Here is a 15,315-nt window from a genome sequence, read left to right as displayed (position 1 = left end):
AAGAGAAGGCAGGAAGGAGGAACCTGAGTGAGTAACTTATAAGCTGAGACAACTGATAGAGAAGGGATTGTTAAGAAAACAGGAGGAGAATTGGAAAGAATATTCCTGGGTGAAAACATCATGTTCAAAAAGGATCACGGCAAATTAGGATGCACATCACTTAATTTGCTTAATATGACAGACAAGGACTTTTCAGATTCAGTGGGCATGGAAGTCACTTGGCTTTAATGTAATTTTTTACAGTCTAATTCCATAGTTATAAGGAAGAACCTGAAATCTCAGGATCCTGAGGAGACCAGGATCTGGTCTGGTGCTGGCTCCTGGACCAGGTTCTGAGTAGAAATACATAGAAAAGTCTACATATGAAATACTTGTCTCTGGGGAAATCATGGGGCCCTCGATGTTGACCTATTCTTTCAGTGCACACGAGTCCATAATGAACACAATGCAGTGCCCCTGAATACCTCTTTTGTTCACAAGCACCATTTTATTTTTCTGTAAAAAGAGCCACTTGATATGATAGAGGGACAGCTTAAAATCACTACTTTACATCATGTTTTGCTTTTATATCTTCTTGCCCACTTTATCGTCCTTCTCGTTGAAACTGATTTTGCAGCTTCCACACAAAAACGAGCCTGAAAGGCTGGCCTCAATAAATATTGCCAACACTTGTCAAGAATCAAAGGGGAATCTCCCAAGGAAGATTTGCAGGCTTGCCCATTAGAGAAACTTGTAGAACTGTAATGCATGCCTTGACAGCAATTCTTTTCATGTCAGCTTAAGCTCATATTACTAAATGCATGAGTTTCCTGTCACCACCATCTTCTCTCATTCTGCAGCAGCCCAAGTTTAACCTCCATGGAGACTAAAGGCAACATATTTATAAAAACTTAAATATCCTAAATCTAACCCAAAGGCTATGGAAGAGATGGAGTAAATGGTAAAGTCGCATATTGGAAATCTACATCCATATAACATGATTTTAAAAGGCAGATATTCGTGTATCTTGTTGTTTATGTTAGATGGCCTCGGAGCTCTGTATTTGGTAGCTTGGGAGATGAGGAGGTCTACCTGCTTCCAATACTGGTGTGGTAAGGTTGCACGGTGCTCACCATGAAATAATGAAATCATCAAACTGACTTAAAACCTATGATGTCATTCTATTTCCTCATTTAGTTCTCCAACTAGTAATTATATATATATATATATTATATATATACTATATATATTTTATATATATATATATATATATATATATATATATATATTTGCTTCTATAGTCTTTACTGAGCAAATGGAGTGAGCCTTGTAGACAAGTAACAAAACTTATATTCCTTTGTGTATCTTTACATCCAGCAAGTGTATCAAAAAGGAGGGAGATCACCACTAAGAAATTGATGGGCAGAGTTTCTATTTCTTCCTTTTAATGGATGAGTGACCATTTCTAAAGCTTTTGAGCATTATACCAGGTTTTCTAAAGCCTGGCAGTATATGCCTGGTGGACAGCTATGTAAGTTTCAAGGCTTATATTTCACTCCCTGTTTTCATATCACCTGCTTGCTGAATTGGGTGTCTAATTGACTCATTCAACCAGGTGAATTTCCTTCTAGAGCCGTGGAAGCATGATGACTGGCTGTCTTTACTGTTTCTTATCAACCTGGGACCTTTCTTACTTCTGGGCCCTTCTGGGGATCATAGGCCTAAAAAAGAGATGTGACCTCAACAGTGGTTTGTTCTTGTTGGGTTTTTTTTTTTGGTTGTTTTTTTTTTTTTTTGAGGGAAAACTGGGAAAGAAGAAATCATATAACATGTAAATAAAGAAAATATCTAATAAAATAAAGAGATGCAGAATATGACCTAACTCTGCACCTAAATCCTAGAAGAGGTGGTACAGTGATCCAGTAGCTGACCAAAGCAAGTTGGGAGTACAATAGAAACAGGACACAGAGGTCTCTTCCTGAATTCCTGCCCACAGGGCGTGAGTGACCCCTAAAATGGAAAATGCATTATAGTCTCTATTCAGAGACCAGCAGGAGTGGGCCAAGATTAGCTGGGCTATGGTCTTGTCTATAACATGCTAACAATGTGTAACCTATACTAACCCCTATTGCTTCTTTGCATTTCTCTTTCACTCCATTCCTCCATGTTCCCATGTTTCACTCCATTCCTCCATGTTCCCATGTTTTACTCCACTCCTCCATGTTCCCATGTTTTACTCCATCCCTCCATATCTCCCATGTTTCTTCCATGACTACTTCTTTTCCTTTTCCTTTTTTCATGACCAAGCACTTCACTTAAGATAGTAGGATGTCTTCAGATTCCAAATTGACATATTTTTTCCAAAGGAAAATGATGTTTAAAATGTTTATAAAATGTCATAGGACATTTTAGCATTTAAAAGAGGCTTTAATTTTCTACTCTCAATTTTGTAATGGAAAAAAATTCAAACCTTCGGTTTTTACCATCGCTTAAAAATGTAGCAACAATAGCCGGGCGGTGGTAGTGCACTTGGGAGGCAGAGGCAGGTGGATTTCTGAGTTCGAGGCCAGCCTGGTCTACAGAGTGAGTTCCAGGACAGCCAGGGCTACACAGAGAAACCCTGTCTCGAAAAACAAAACAAACAAACAAAAAAAGTAGCAACAATTCTAAATCTTTAAAAATATGTTTGCCTTGTTGCCTTGTTTGTCATAGACAAAGCCAGCAAAGTTTGGTACAGATGTAGGGATACATTTCAAAACTTAGAAGCAGACAATTTGAAGGACTTTCTGGCACCAGAGAGATACTAAGAGGGTAGCTGGCCCTTGCCTGGCTCATATTCTTTCTGGTATCATTGTCACACTACATTTCTGGCTAAAATCATTTTTTACCTTCATTTTGAAAAAATTCAATGAGTATTTTATGACATGTTGACTTGGCAGGGCTGAATTGATGTGACAAGTGAGAAGGCTTTATTTTGTTTTAAAACCTGCTTAAGAAAAGTGGGTAGCATTGTCAGAAGTCAGGCAGATGGGACTGCGTCCACTTAAGCACTGTGGGAAGCAACGGCTTGCAGCTTTCTGTTCATAATATGACTGCCCGTCATATTTCCAATTCCCAAAGCGATCTCAAGAAGGAAATGCCAGTTTGAGCGGGACTGGTTGTATTGACTGCAATCAGAGGGAAAAAAAATGGGTTTGATGGCATGCAAAATGTAATTCGCTCTGCATTTCCAAGGAGAGAGATGAGTCAGTGGACTGACTGTCTTCTCTTTCTTTTGTGTTCGGGGCACGCAGCAACGTGGAGTCACCACTGATGCATGAAGGTTCAGAGCCACAGCAGATCACCAGCGGCACGGCAGGCAGCCTGGCTGGCTCCATCACAGCCTGTAAAAAGGTAACCCTTTCTCATGACAGGTTCTTCCCATTGAGCCAATGGATCGGTACCTAAGCTTAGCCTTTTAAGCATGTTTCTTCATGTAGAGACAACAAGAACAATCAAATGACCCACGTTTTACTTTCCCAAGTATGGCTTGATGATACTTTTTAAAATGCAATTCATAGAAATAATATAATTGAACAATACCCAAAGTCCTAACTTGAAAATGATAAGCCTCATTGCCTAACCAACCCAATCCTGCCTGTTCTTCAGGACCTGGGTCTGATGGTATCCATAGAGAACAGCTACTTGCATATGGACAGTCTTCCCAGGTTTTAAATGGCTTAACCTACTGTTTTGAGCTATATTATATTGAAGAAAACTTTCTGACTACCAAAAGGTAGAATATGGCTTCCCAATGAATGAGGTGTGCCTGGCTTACCTTAGAAGCAGAATTGCATTCTCTAAAATCTTGGCTGGACAACTGCCACCTTCCTTCATGATACTTGCAGAAAATAGTTTTTTGTGAAGCATAAAATAACTCAGCTTAACAACCCTATTTTTTATTCTGTCAATCCAACTAAAGCACAACACTTAAAGCAAAATGTCTAAGATCCTGATTTCCCCCATTGATATTTTGGATATTTTGACACTATTTAATGCTTATTTATGCAGGACATATAATGTGTAAATTAAAACAAATTATTTTACTAAATATATACATATATTACTTATATGTAATATACATTAAGTTTTACCTATTTGTGTATATTTTGCATATATATCAAGATATCGAGTACTGTGCCCACTTAATTGGCTTATCTATTCTTTTATCCATGCAACTTTGTTTTACAAATTGATAATTTTAAACTATAAAACAATTAACAAGCATATACATTAGGCAACAGAATTAATATAGAAAGGAAACAGTAAACACAATTTTTCCAATATATTTTCATGCTATGTGTACCACCAGCTTGCCTTAGCGGAGACAGAACAAGATAAATAAGTGTACATAGGAAAGTACTTCAGGTCATAGTTTCAAAGGTTCAGGTCTATGGTCTCTTGACCCTGTTGTTTTTGATTTTATACTGAGTTAGTCAACGCTGTAGGAATATATGAGAGTGAACCCAAGTGTCCTGTATCCCTGTCGGGGACATGCCTCTAAAGATCAGACTTTCCTCCACATTCCATCTAAATGTTCCTCATCCTCTCCATGGTACTACAATCTTGGGATCAAGTGTCTAAACACAGCCTTTGTGAGCCATTTAAGAGGAAATCGAACTCACCTATTCACTCAAAACCAAATGGTGAATAAACCTATCTAACTAAAAGCTCTTAATAGGATGTATTATGATTTTTCCTACTATACATTATCTATAGAGGAATTGATGCTTTAAGTCCCAATTATTAGCGTAGGATACTGGGATGAGGTTCTACCACTCAAACTTATTTTGAGCTTTTCATAAGAGGAGTAAGCTGCAACCTTCAAACATTAGGTACATTTCTAAGTCTGTAACTTCAAATCATGCAGTACTTTCCATATACTATATTTCATAGAGCCAGTGGATTTTTCAGTGCATTCTAATTTCTAAGGTACATACATTCCTGTTGGTGGGATCTATGTGGATGTGGTATTTTCAAGGACTGAAGTCACAATGCTTGGATCTGACAGCCAGCTCCTCATTCATTGTCACTTGTGTGATTTACAGCAAATGACTAGCTCTGGATGCCTCAATTTCCTCATCTGAAAAATGAAGATAATGATATTACCCACCTCAGAGGACTGAGATAAGACCAGAAAGAGGCAACAGACATCAAGTGCTGAGGACAATGTCTGGCATATTGTAAACACCCAAAAAGAAAGATTACCTTCTACTAATGTTATTAGACAGGATAATGATATCAAAGAGTATACAGTCCCAGAAAAATAACTTAATAATGAAAGAGTAATTTATGGTGTTAGCTTGGTTACTGCCTTTTCTATGGGGAGAGAGAAGGTGGTCATGTTCCTTTCTCATTTAGAAACACGTATCTAAAAACTACTGAACTGACTCCTAGTAGAAGCTAGGTGTTTACTCAAAATAATAATAATAATAATAATAAAGATAATAATAATAACAAAAACCAGTCGGGAGTGATGAAAAGAGCATGAGTAACAGCAATGTTAGACTAATTGGCTATGTAGCACAATAATGCCTCAATGAAAACAAATTAAACTCCATTCTAAAAGATTTTATCATATACATGTAATATTTCTGTATACCCATATGAATGTGTGCATAATGACATTTATATACATATGTATATTATATACAGATAAGATTTTTAAAGTTTTAAAAATAACCTCATTCATTCTACAATTGTTTCTGAACAGTTGTTAGTAGGTTTAATCCTATTGAAACTACATTTTATTACAGTCCCGAAGTGATCAAATGTAGGCAGATTCACAAGGTTCAACTTAAAGATGTTGTAAAGCCGCTTAGATCTTGACAGTAGACACAAGATGGTAGATACAAAGATGGATCACAAACCACCCTGAACAGGAAAATGTGTGATCTAGTTTAAAAGATAATTCTGTTTTCTCATGTGGAAAAAGTAAAGCAGGAATTCACAAGTTAATTATAGTCTTATCTCAAGACAGTCTAACATAGGTGAGAAAGAAGTCGTCCTTGCAAGCCTGCTTGTTTTCTATTGAGAGACAGAGAGGGAGTGAGTCCAGATGGGAGGTGAGGTGGGGAGGAACTGGGAAGAGTGGGGGGAGGGGGAATCCATAATCAGGATAAACTATGTGAGAGGAAATCTATTTTCAATAAAAGAAAAAGAAGAAGCAAGAGGTAAGAGAGAACCCAGGGGGCATCAGTTGCTATGGGGAAGTGCATCTGATTCAGACCTGGTACATGGCAAAGATCTGAATGGGTACACAAAATATCCATCCAATGGTCTACTGTTACTTAGCCAAGCCCTTTGTGTACTTCCAAGTTTAAGAATCTTCACAGTATATCTCACTTATTTCAAATATTTTCTATATTTAAATGATTGCTTGGTTAGGAATTGATTAGTCAGAGTCACACACCATTTGGGGTGGAACTGTTTGAGACTGGGGAGATGGCTCACTGAATAGAGAGCTTGCTGTGAACTCATGGGGACCTGAGTTTGGATCCCCAGAACCCATATAAAACTCAGAGTACAACAGCAAAGGCACTTATGATGTCACTGACCCTTCCAGATAAGAAGCAGAAATGGGAGAATCACCAGAGACTCCAGATGCCAGAGTTGTCATGCACATGTGAACAGAAGTTGTCATACACAGCCATAAACAACCAGAGAGAAGCAGACAGAAGTCAAGGATGACCACCTAAGGTTGTCCTCTGACATCCACATTTGCACTGTGCTCTGGCACACCTTCACCCACCCCTATAAACACACACACCAAAGTAACTCACAGTGTTTAACCCTTCAGTGTACCCAGTCCTTAGACGCTTAAGCAATAAGATATTGAATAATTCCCATACCTTTATTCTATTTACTACTAGTTAATCTCGATGATCATTGATCATTTTTTTTTTCAAATCTTCTTAGTCACAGACAAAGGTACTGAAGCTGTGAGCATCTCATGTTCATAATTGTACAGAAACCGAAAATTGGGAATCTTGCCTTGAGCACATGAGTACAAATGTAGCTCTGATACATGGGAGATTGAGGCAAGTATTTGAGGCCAGCCTTGATTATATACCTGATCAATCCTGGGACACATAATGAGACATTGTCTCAAAAGTGCACACACACACACACACACACACACACACAGCATTCATCCCAAAGCAGATCAAAATAACAGGCTGCTTGCATCTCAGACGAAGCAAGGTTTACAGTACAGCTGGATCAGCCTTCACAGTAGGCAGAGTTTTGTCAAAGTCACGAGGGCCATTGGAACTATCAGGACTTCCCAAACTCACTGAATGTAATCAATCGCCTCAACCTTACTACTCATTGAGTCCTCTCGTCAGAACTGACACATCGCTAAAGCAGCCAGTAGAAGAAAAAAGGAAGCACCAATGTGAAGGTTTCTCTCATGTGTTTCACAAGGAATCTCTCAGGGCCTCAGAATCTCACCCAGCTCCTCTGGTCACTGGAAGCCATGGCTGGAAAAAAAAAATAGCTGCTGTATCGGAAAATACACTTGGATGGAAATACAAATGGAAGTCTTCCATTTGTATTTTTGACATTGAGAGTCTGCTTTTCCAGAGATTTCAGATGACTACATAGTAGTGGTTTCAGACACTGTCTGGCACTTTCATGACAGAACTTTCCTGCTCTGAGTGTACAGGTATGCTTATGTGTGCAGACACATTCGTATGTGTGCAAACATTTATGTGTGTGCAGGTGCATATGTGGTGGGGGCGTGTATGTGTGTGTGTGTGTGTGTGTGTGTGTATGTGATATGTGAGTGGAAGGTTTTAGTTGCCTAGACTAAACCCTAGACTCCATCCATCTCTCTCTCTAGCCTGGAACTCACCAAGAAAGTTAGGCTGGCCAGCCAGTGAGCCTCAACAATTGGCTTGCTTTCCCCTCCCCAGACCTGGGATTACAAGAAAATATTGGATTTCTGACTTGGTTGGTTTTTAATTTAATAAAATGCTTAGGAAATATATTTGAGTATAATCTTCTGACTCCTCCAAGTCCTCCCAGATTTTGTTTTCAAATATAGATTTTGGGCAATACTTCTGTGCTTGTGTGGAAGGCCTTTTAATGAGTAAGCTACCACCAGCCCCTTGCCTGTGCTTTTAAGAGCTAGGATTACCAGATAAATTTATGCTAAGATGCTTGTTATTGAATGCCCTAATATAGTGGGGACAAAATCCTGCTGCTGCCGTGGCTGCAATCTCCCTTTCTCTTAACTGATATTGATAATGAAGTTTGTGGTACCTGGACATGGCCTTAGACACTTGTTGAGCACAGGGCATTAAGCAAAGCTATTGGTCCATCCAAGTAGAAATGTGTGTTAGCCAGCTGCCTGCCACTCTAATTTAGTGAGCACGAAGATCTAGGATAAGTTTTAATGTTGAAAATGTGATTCTCAAAACTGTGCAGGTTAAATGTGGGACTCACAGAATGCTGCAGAAAACCGGGAGGAGTTGGGGGTGGGGAAAAGTGTTATCACTCTCCCCCAGTGATGCTGGATCAGCTTCTCATAGCACTACTAATGCTCCACTTATCATAATTTTTTATGTGCTAAGCCTGCTAAGCTGATTTGCAAGGATTTTCTTCTACATAAGTTATTATAATCTATATTCATTGAACTTTAAGTGAAAAGTCTCTACTGTATTCTTATATAATCAAAAGTCTATCATTACAAAGCAGTGGAATCAGGCAACTATCTGAAGGTGGAATCCACCCAAGCACTTGATCTTCATCTCAGGTTTTGGATCTATGTGTGATGTGAGGCTGAGGGGCGCATCCCACGTGATTTCTTGCATGTTGAACACTCTCATGTTTCCTTTTCCCTTGAATGTACTGTACTCCATCTCATAGTCCCACAGTAGTGGGGCATTTTTAGCACTCACTTTATTTTAGATAAGAGTGGAACCAAGTTTCTAAATAAGATTGATATGAAGAAAGACTTGTTAGATAAAAATCAACATCTTAACTATCTTTCTCTTTTCATTTCATGTTAATTAATCATCCTTAAGTTTGGAGTTGTCTAAGGCAGCTGACAGAGAACACTTTCGGGTCCCTAGAGACAAAATGCAAACTTCTGATGTCAGCTGGATTGTACTCTTCGAAGTCTCAAGCATTCTTTCCTGTCACCTACACTTAAAGTGGTTTACATGTGCTTCATGTACATATGAGGAGAGACTGACCAGGTGCTGCCTGACGTTTCCTTTCATTCTGTAAAACACCCTTTCATCTAAACTCAAATCATTTTTGAGGACATGGAATTAACAACAGCAACTCAATTCATATATGGAGGAACACACATTCAAATGATCCAACCCATATCTCTAAGGACAGAACTGTTTGGAGCAAAACTCCAACATTGCTTCCAAGAAGCTAATGATTTTCTGGAGCCAGAGAGTCATATAGTCACACGGTGGGGAATGGTTATGGTGTTGTGTGATAGTAATCCCATTCAGATTGGAAACACTTAGAGAATGAGAGAATGAACAAAATTTAAAACAATACACTGCAGTCTAAAGAAGGGGCTGTCTCCCTCTGTTCTACAAAGTGCATGGAAGTCCCTGCATGGTCTCTGTACTCCTGTAGCATCTAGTGGTCTTCATGTTCAGCATCTGATACAAAAGAATGGCCTCATTACTTTTTGTTAAATTCACTGGATAGATGCTCTATTTTATATCCATTCTACCGCAGTAAAGAAATGGAAACTTGGTGAGGGGCCATGTGATGGAGATACAGCTCAGCAGCTAGAAGCACTGGCTGCTTTTCCAGAGGACCTGAGTTCAACTCCCAGCTCCTGTATGGCAGCTCATGACCATCTGTAACACCAGCTCTAGGGGAGTGGATACTCACTTTTAGACACATCAGGCATTGAAAGCACATGGTGCACAGACATGCACAGGCAAAAACACTTACACATATAGAAAACAATGAAGTAATAATGAGTGGAAACTTTTTTTAAAGGCATAGAAAGTTATCATATAAAATGATACTTAAAGATAGCTAAGTTAGAAAGTCTAAAAGTATGTTTTTGGAGCCAAAGATTACTAGATTCTGGGATGCCAACAAGGGCCACTTAATAGGGTGGGGTAAGTGGGGTGTATACAGATTGAACCTGTGTGGGAGCAGTGGGAAGGGAGAAAGGGAGACCATGATGAGACACATGCTGAAGTCAAGGTTAATAGATCTGCATGGCAGTGAAGGTTACACAGAGGGTGATCTCTGAGTATTTAGGCCAAAACATCTGGAGTGGTGGTACAGTTGAGAACATTCAGAAGCATGGAGGCTAGTGAGAGAAAGGAAAAGATAACCGTGAGTCCAGGATCTCTCTGTAAGTGAAGAGCATACACCAAGATTCCTTCTGAGAGCAATTTCACTGACCACCTAAAGAAATTTCTGCACGTCTAGAGCAAAATCACAAATAGAAGGCTTCAGGGTTGCACTGAGGACAAAATGCAAATAGTGAAGGCTTCCAGCAGGGACTTATTTCCACTGCTGTCAGTAAAAGCAGGTCACAATGCTAAATGTCTTCTCTTGTCATTGGAGCAGTTGAGTTCACCCTGAACTTGAGAAGAGGGGCAGCCTATGCCCAGCCACCAGTTTATTCTTGGGAAAATTTAACACAGTGATGATTTGTGGGATGATCTATCTAACACTGTCAATTGTGCCTTAATTTTCAATATGAATATGATTTACCTCTATATTTCAAAACTTAATGTGATGGAGGACTGCATTTATTTATGAACTCTTCCCCTTTTCCTCCAATACTTTTACTATCTAATGCCTGAGAGTCAACATGCCTGTCTTACTCTTGTGTCTTTTCTGCTGTTTGAACAGCCCTGAAAGAATCTTGCTCAACTCTCTCTTTCCTTTAAGCCAAAAAAGTAGGACTCTGAAAATCCAAAATAGCTTAGAATATTTTGTGAAAATTGAACGATACTATGCTTTTAGAATTATATCTTTTCTTCTGAGTACTTGCAATTACCATAAACTTTCTTTAAACTGTAATCTAAAAATATCTATACTGGAATGGAAGGGGTCTTGAGTTTTGAAAACACAATCTGGCATTTGCAGTTCTCTTTCTTTCTTTGGGTACTTAGGAAAAGACTTCCCACTCTGCTGGCTGTCAACAGCATCAGTCTCTTCACTCTTCTCTCCATCCTACATCTAAAATCCCCTTCATTTTAGAAGCCTATAGTGCGCTCTCCTCTCTCCTCAGACAACCCTGACAGCATAAATCTTTCCTCATTTTCTACCAGGCTCCTTTTGCTCTGGTGCCTAGTTTTCCATTCAGCCAATTTCAAAGAAGAAAGAAGAATATAGTTGATGTTTTGAGCGTATTTGACTTAGACATCTCTCTGAGAGAGCCTAGTCATTTGCTCACCTACATTTACTAGGTCATTTTTTATCCACCTGTGGGTCATGATCCTTTGGGGGTTGACTGAGCCTTTCACAGATGTTGACTAAGATCACTAAAAACCCACAGATATTTACATTACAATTCACAACAGTAGGAAAATTAGTTATGAAGTAGCTATGAAAATACTCTCTCTCTCTCTCTCTCTCTCTCTCTCTCTCTCTCTCTCTCTCTCTCTCTCTTTTGTTTTTTTGTTTTTTTGAGACAGGGTTTCTCTTTATAGCCCTGGCTGTTCTGGAACTTACTCTGTAGACAAGACTGGCCTCAAACTCAGAAATCTGCCTGCCTCTGCCTCCCAAGCACTGGAATTAAAGGTGTGTGCTACCAAAATAATCTTATGTTTGGAGATCACCACAACACGAAGGACTGTATTAAAGGGCCATAGCATTAGGACAGTTGAGAAGTGCTATACTAGGCTCATTTCTTTCTTTCACAAAGCTGACTCATCCTGAAAGAACTACCCCAAGGCTCATGCTCTCCCAGAAGAACATCCATGAGCAAATGTGTCTCTTAAGTTACTTGTCTACTGCAAAGCTCCTAATGTGTTTTATGTTTCCAATGGCTTCTTCCAGAGAAGAAATGTGTTTGAGGAATGAAATTTACCACTTTCTTTTAGTTATTAGGTGCCAAACATTTGTATTTATATTGAGGTGACACATCATTATTACAGTTATGTTCTTTTTTTCCAGTGGTAAATTCTCTATTGCCTAACTCTTTCATACCTATACAAATAATATAAAATCAGTAGCAGGCTTTGGTATATATATATATGTATGTGTATATATATATATATATATATATATATATATATATATATCCCTCATAGCTGATTTTTCATATATTTGCATAGGTTATTATTAAAATAGTATTTCCCTTCACCAATCTCACAAATGTACCATGATCATTGATTCCACATAGCAATCAAATAGCAACCAATCAGCTTTCTTCTTGTTATAAATCTGACTTGCATTCAAGCCATTGCTGACCCTTTATAAATTAGGCTATATCCTTCATTTCCTGAGTATGTCTGCTTCTGCTATACCCTTGCTTCATAGTCCATACCCAAACCTAGTTACACTCATATGGAAACATTTCTGATCAAATTTTTAAGTTTTTTTTTTCTGGTCAGCTGACATCTGGGGGCTGACAAATACAGCCTGAAACTTCACCACCAGTCCCAAGAATTTCCCAGGCTCTAAACTGTCCTTTGTCCTCTTAGCCCATTCTCAGAACTACAGTGAGATACAGTGTAGCTTTCAGGAGATGTGTAACTGAGAACTATGGGTATAGTAACAAGCTATCTGGGATATGCTGAAACTGCATGGTTTGATGCTTGCCATGTGAGGGTGCATGTTAACCCAGGTTAGCATACAAAGTGGCTAAGCCATGTACATGGAGTCATTAATTTCACTCCCTTTCCCCATGAAGCATTTCCATTTTATACTCAGATACTTAAATTTTTATGTGGTGTTTGTCAGAGAAGAATGTTTTTAATTCAGTATATCCCATACTTATTCACCAGCAACAAGCTTAATTAGAACAAGAACTGATACTAAAAGCATTTCATAAATAAGTTCTCTCCTGCTATAAAGAGTGACTTAGCTGGGGCCAGTCTTCAGTCAGCCATGTTGCATGCTTATCTGGAGCTACTGAAGCTCTTCCCATTTCCTCTCTACAGCAAAGGCAGAATGCATTGGCTTCCCTGCCAACGGCACTTTCCACCACAGGTTTTCTAGGCTCTGCTTCCTCCTTGATGAAGAACTGTTTTATTCTAAGTACTAAAAGAATACCTTTACTTTGGCATACTTTTCTAACAATCATTTAGAGTATATTAGAGTCTTCTCAGGCATCCATAGCGTAATTCAAGAATCTTTTACATCCAACAACAACAACAAAAAAAAAGAATTAAAAAGAATTAAAAAGTATATCCCATGGACAACCATCATCCGTACATGAGAATCCAGCTCTCTATTGTAAAAGGAGGCTAACGCACAAGAGCCCAGTCATCCGTTAAACTAGCATAGAAAGGGAACTGCTACCTTGGCATTTGGTTAAACCCAGTGGGAAAGGCTTTTCAATGCCACCTTTCCTTCTATGCAGTAATTTTATTTATGCCATTGTTTCTGCTCAGTAGTTTGGTGTGCTTTAAATAGACTTTGTGCAATTTCCCTTTGAAATAATGGATAGATGTTTTATCCAAGAGCAGAAAACAGAAGACTCCAAAAGGAAAGTCAGCAAAGGCATAGATTAAATCTTCACAGACTTACATGTATGAAATTGAGCAAAAACCTCTGAATTCTAGACCCAGGGTTTGTGCATACATGTGCTACACTTTTAAGCTATTATAAATATTTCCTATATTTAAATGATTGCTTGGTAGTAATTGATTAGTCAGAGTCACACACCATTTGGGGTGGAACTGTTTGAGACTGGGGAGATGGCCCACTGAATAGAGAGCTTGCTGTGAACTCATGGGGACCTGAGTTTGGATCCCCAGAACCCATATAAAACTCAGAGTACAACAGCAAAGGCACTTATGATGTCACTGGCCCTTCCAGATAAGAAGCAGTATTATAAATATAATCCAATAATTAGTTAATCCATTGACTAAATGGTCCAAACTTATAGTAAGAGAAGATTTAAGAAAAAAATAATCTTAGTGTGTTTCCAGACATTGAAAATGCTCTGTCCCAATTTAGCTTCAGATGCTTTCTTATCAAAAGATAAAAGGTTCTTTTTTTACTTCTGGGAAATTTTATTTCCATCACGCCTCTTCCTGAGCCATTTTGGGCTCTTTTCTGTCCTTCAAATGCATGTTCCTGCTTTGAGCTTCTGTGCTCTTGACCTCTGCCTGGGCCACTGCTCTTTCCTTGGATGGGAATGTGACTGACACCTCGCTACATTCAGATCTCTGCTCAATGTTATCTTTACAGCCTTCAAAATTCTTTTAGCATAGTGTTAGAGAAACCTGCCAAGATATGCTTTCCAAAATAGCATCTTACTTCTTTAAAGTCTTCATCTGGTATAGACCCCTCCTGTAGTGTTAGTTATCTGACATTTATGTTTATCAATTATCCCATTTTTTTCCTGCCACAATAGAATGAAGCAAGACTCTACATGAAATGCTATTCTGTTTTGCCCACTGATTCCCCAGTTAAATAAACAAAGCCTAGTGAGAAGACAGCAAGGTTATACAATTAGCCGAGTATGTGAATGTTCATAAAAACTCTTATAGCTAGTAAAATAAGTTTAAAAATAAATAATATTTATTTATAACATTTATAATATACAAAGTGCTAGTACCAGATATATAATATACTACCAAATAATACCAAGTGCTTGAATAAACATGGTGGAATTTGCATTGTGCTTTTTGGCAAGTGGAAATTGAAATTGATAAACTTACATGAATGCTCACTAGATCTACATGAATTTACCTTAATATTTAGTAGTGCTCATTCTTATGTGTTCACCTAGAACACTCTCCCCAATAAAAATGGAAAACCAAACAAACACTTGTATAAGTATTTACAACAGCTTTATTTGTACCTACCCAAAGATGTAAACAAACCAAGTGTCCTTTCTAATTATAAACACACATTTAAAAACAAAAAACAAAAAACCTCTGTATACCCAGAAACAAGTACTGTTGGTCAATAAAATAAACTGCTGAAGGCACCCAGCAGCACAGTGAACTTTAAACTCATTGCATCAATTCCCATGAACTTGTCACAGAAAACTCTCTATGCTATGAGATACACATGACATCCTGGAAAAGACAAGATTCTAGAAGTGAAAATAGCAGCCTTATTTATAATAGCCAGAACCTGGAAACAACCCATATGTCCCTCAACAGAGGAGTGGAT

General features: G+C 38.5%; 1 protein-coding gene across 7 annotated transcripts in view; it reads left to right on the top strand.

Annotated features, from left to right (window-relative positions):
* The window catches only part of Sphkap (SPHK1 interactor, AKAP domain containing), a 134,089-nt gene that overhangs the window by 35,642 nt on the left and 83,132 nt on the right, over nucleotides 1–15,315 (top strand). For all 7 annotated transcript variants that reach the window (XM_031368190.1, XM_031368191.1, XM_031368192.1 and 4 more), the window contains one exon: nucleotides 3,273–3,372. In XM_031368190.1, the coding sequence (XP_031224050.1) occupies nucleotides 3,273–3,372 (100 nt within the window). The remainder of the gene's footprint in view (nucleotides 1–3,272; nucleotides 3,373–15,315) is intronic.

The sequence above is a fragment of the Mastomys coucha genome, unplaced genomic scaffold (genome assembly GCF_008632895.1).
Source record: "Mastomys coucha isolate ucsf_1 unplaced genomic scaffold, UCSF_Mcou_1 pScaffold14, whole genome shotgun sequence".
Classification (NCBI taxonomy): Eukaryota; Metazoa; Chordata; class Mammalia; order Rodentia; family Muridae; genus Mastomys; species Mastomys coucha.
This window is presented reverse-complemented; position numbering and strand designations above follow the sequence as displayed.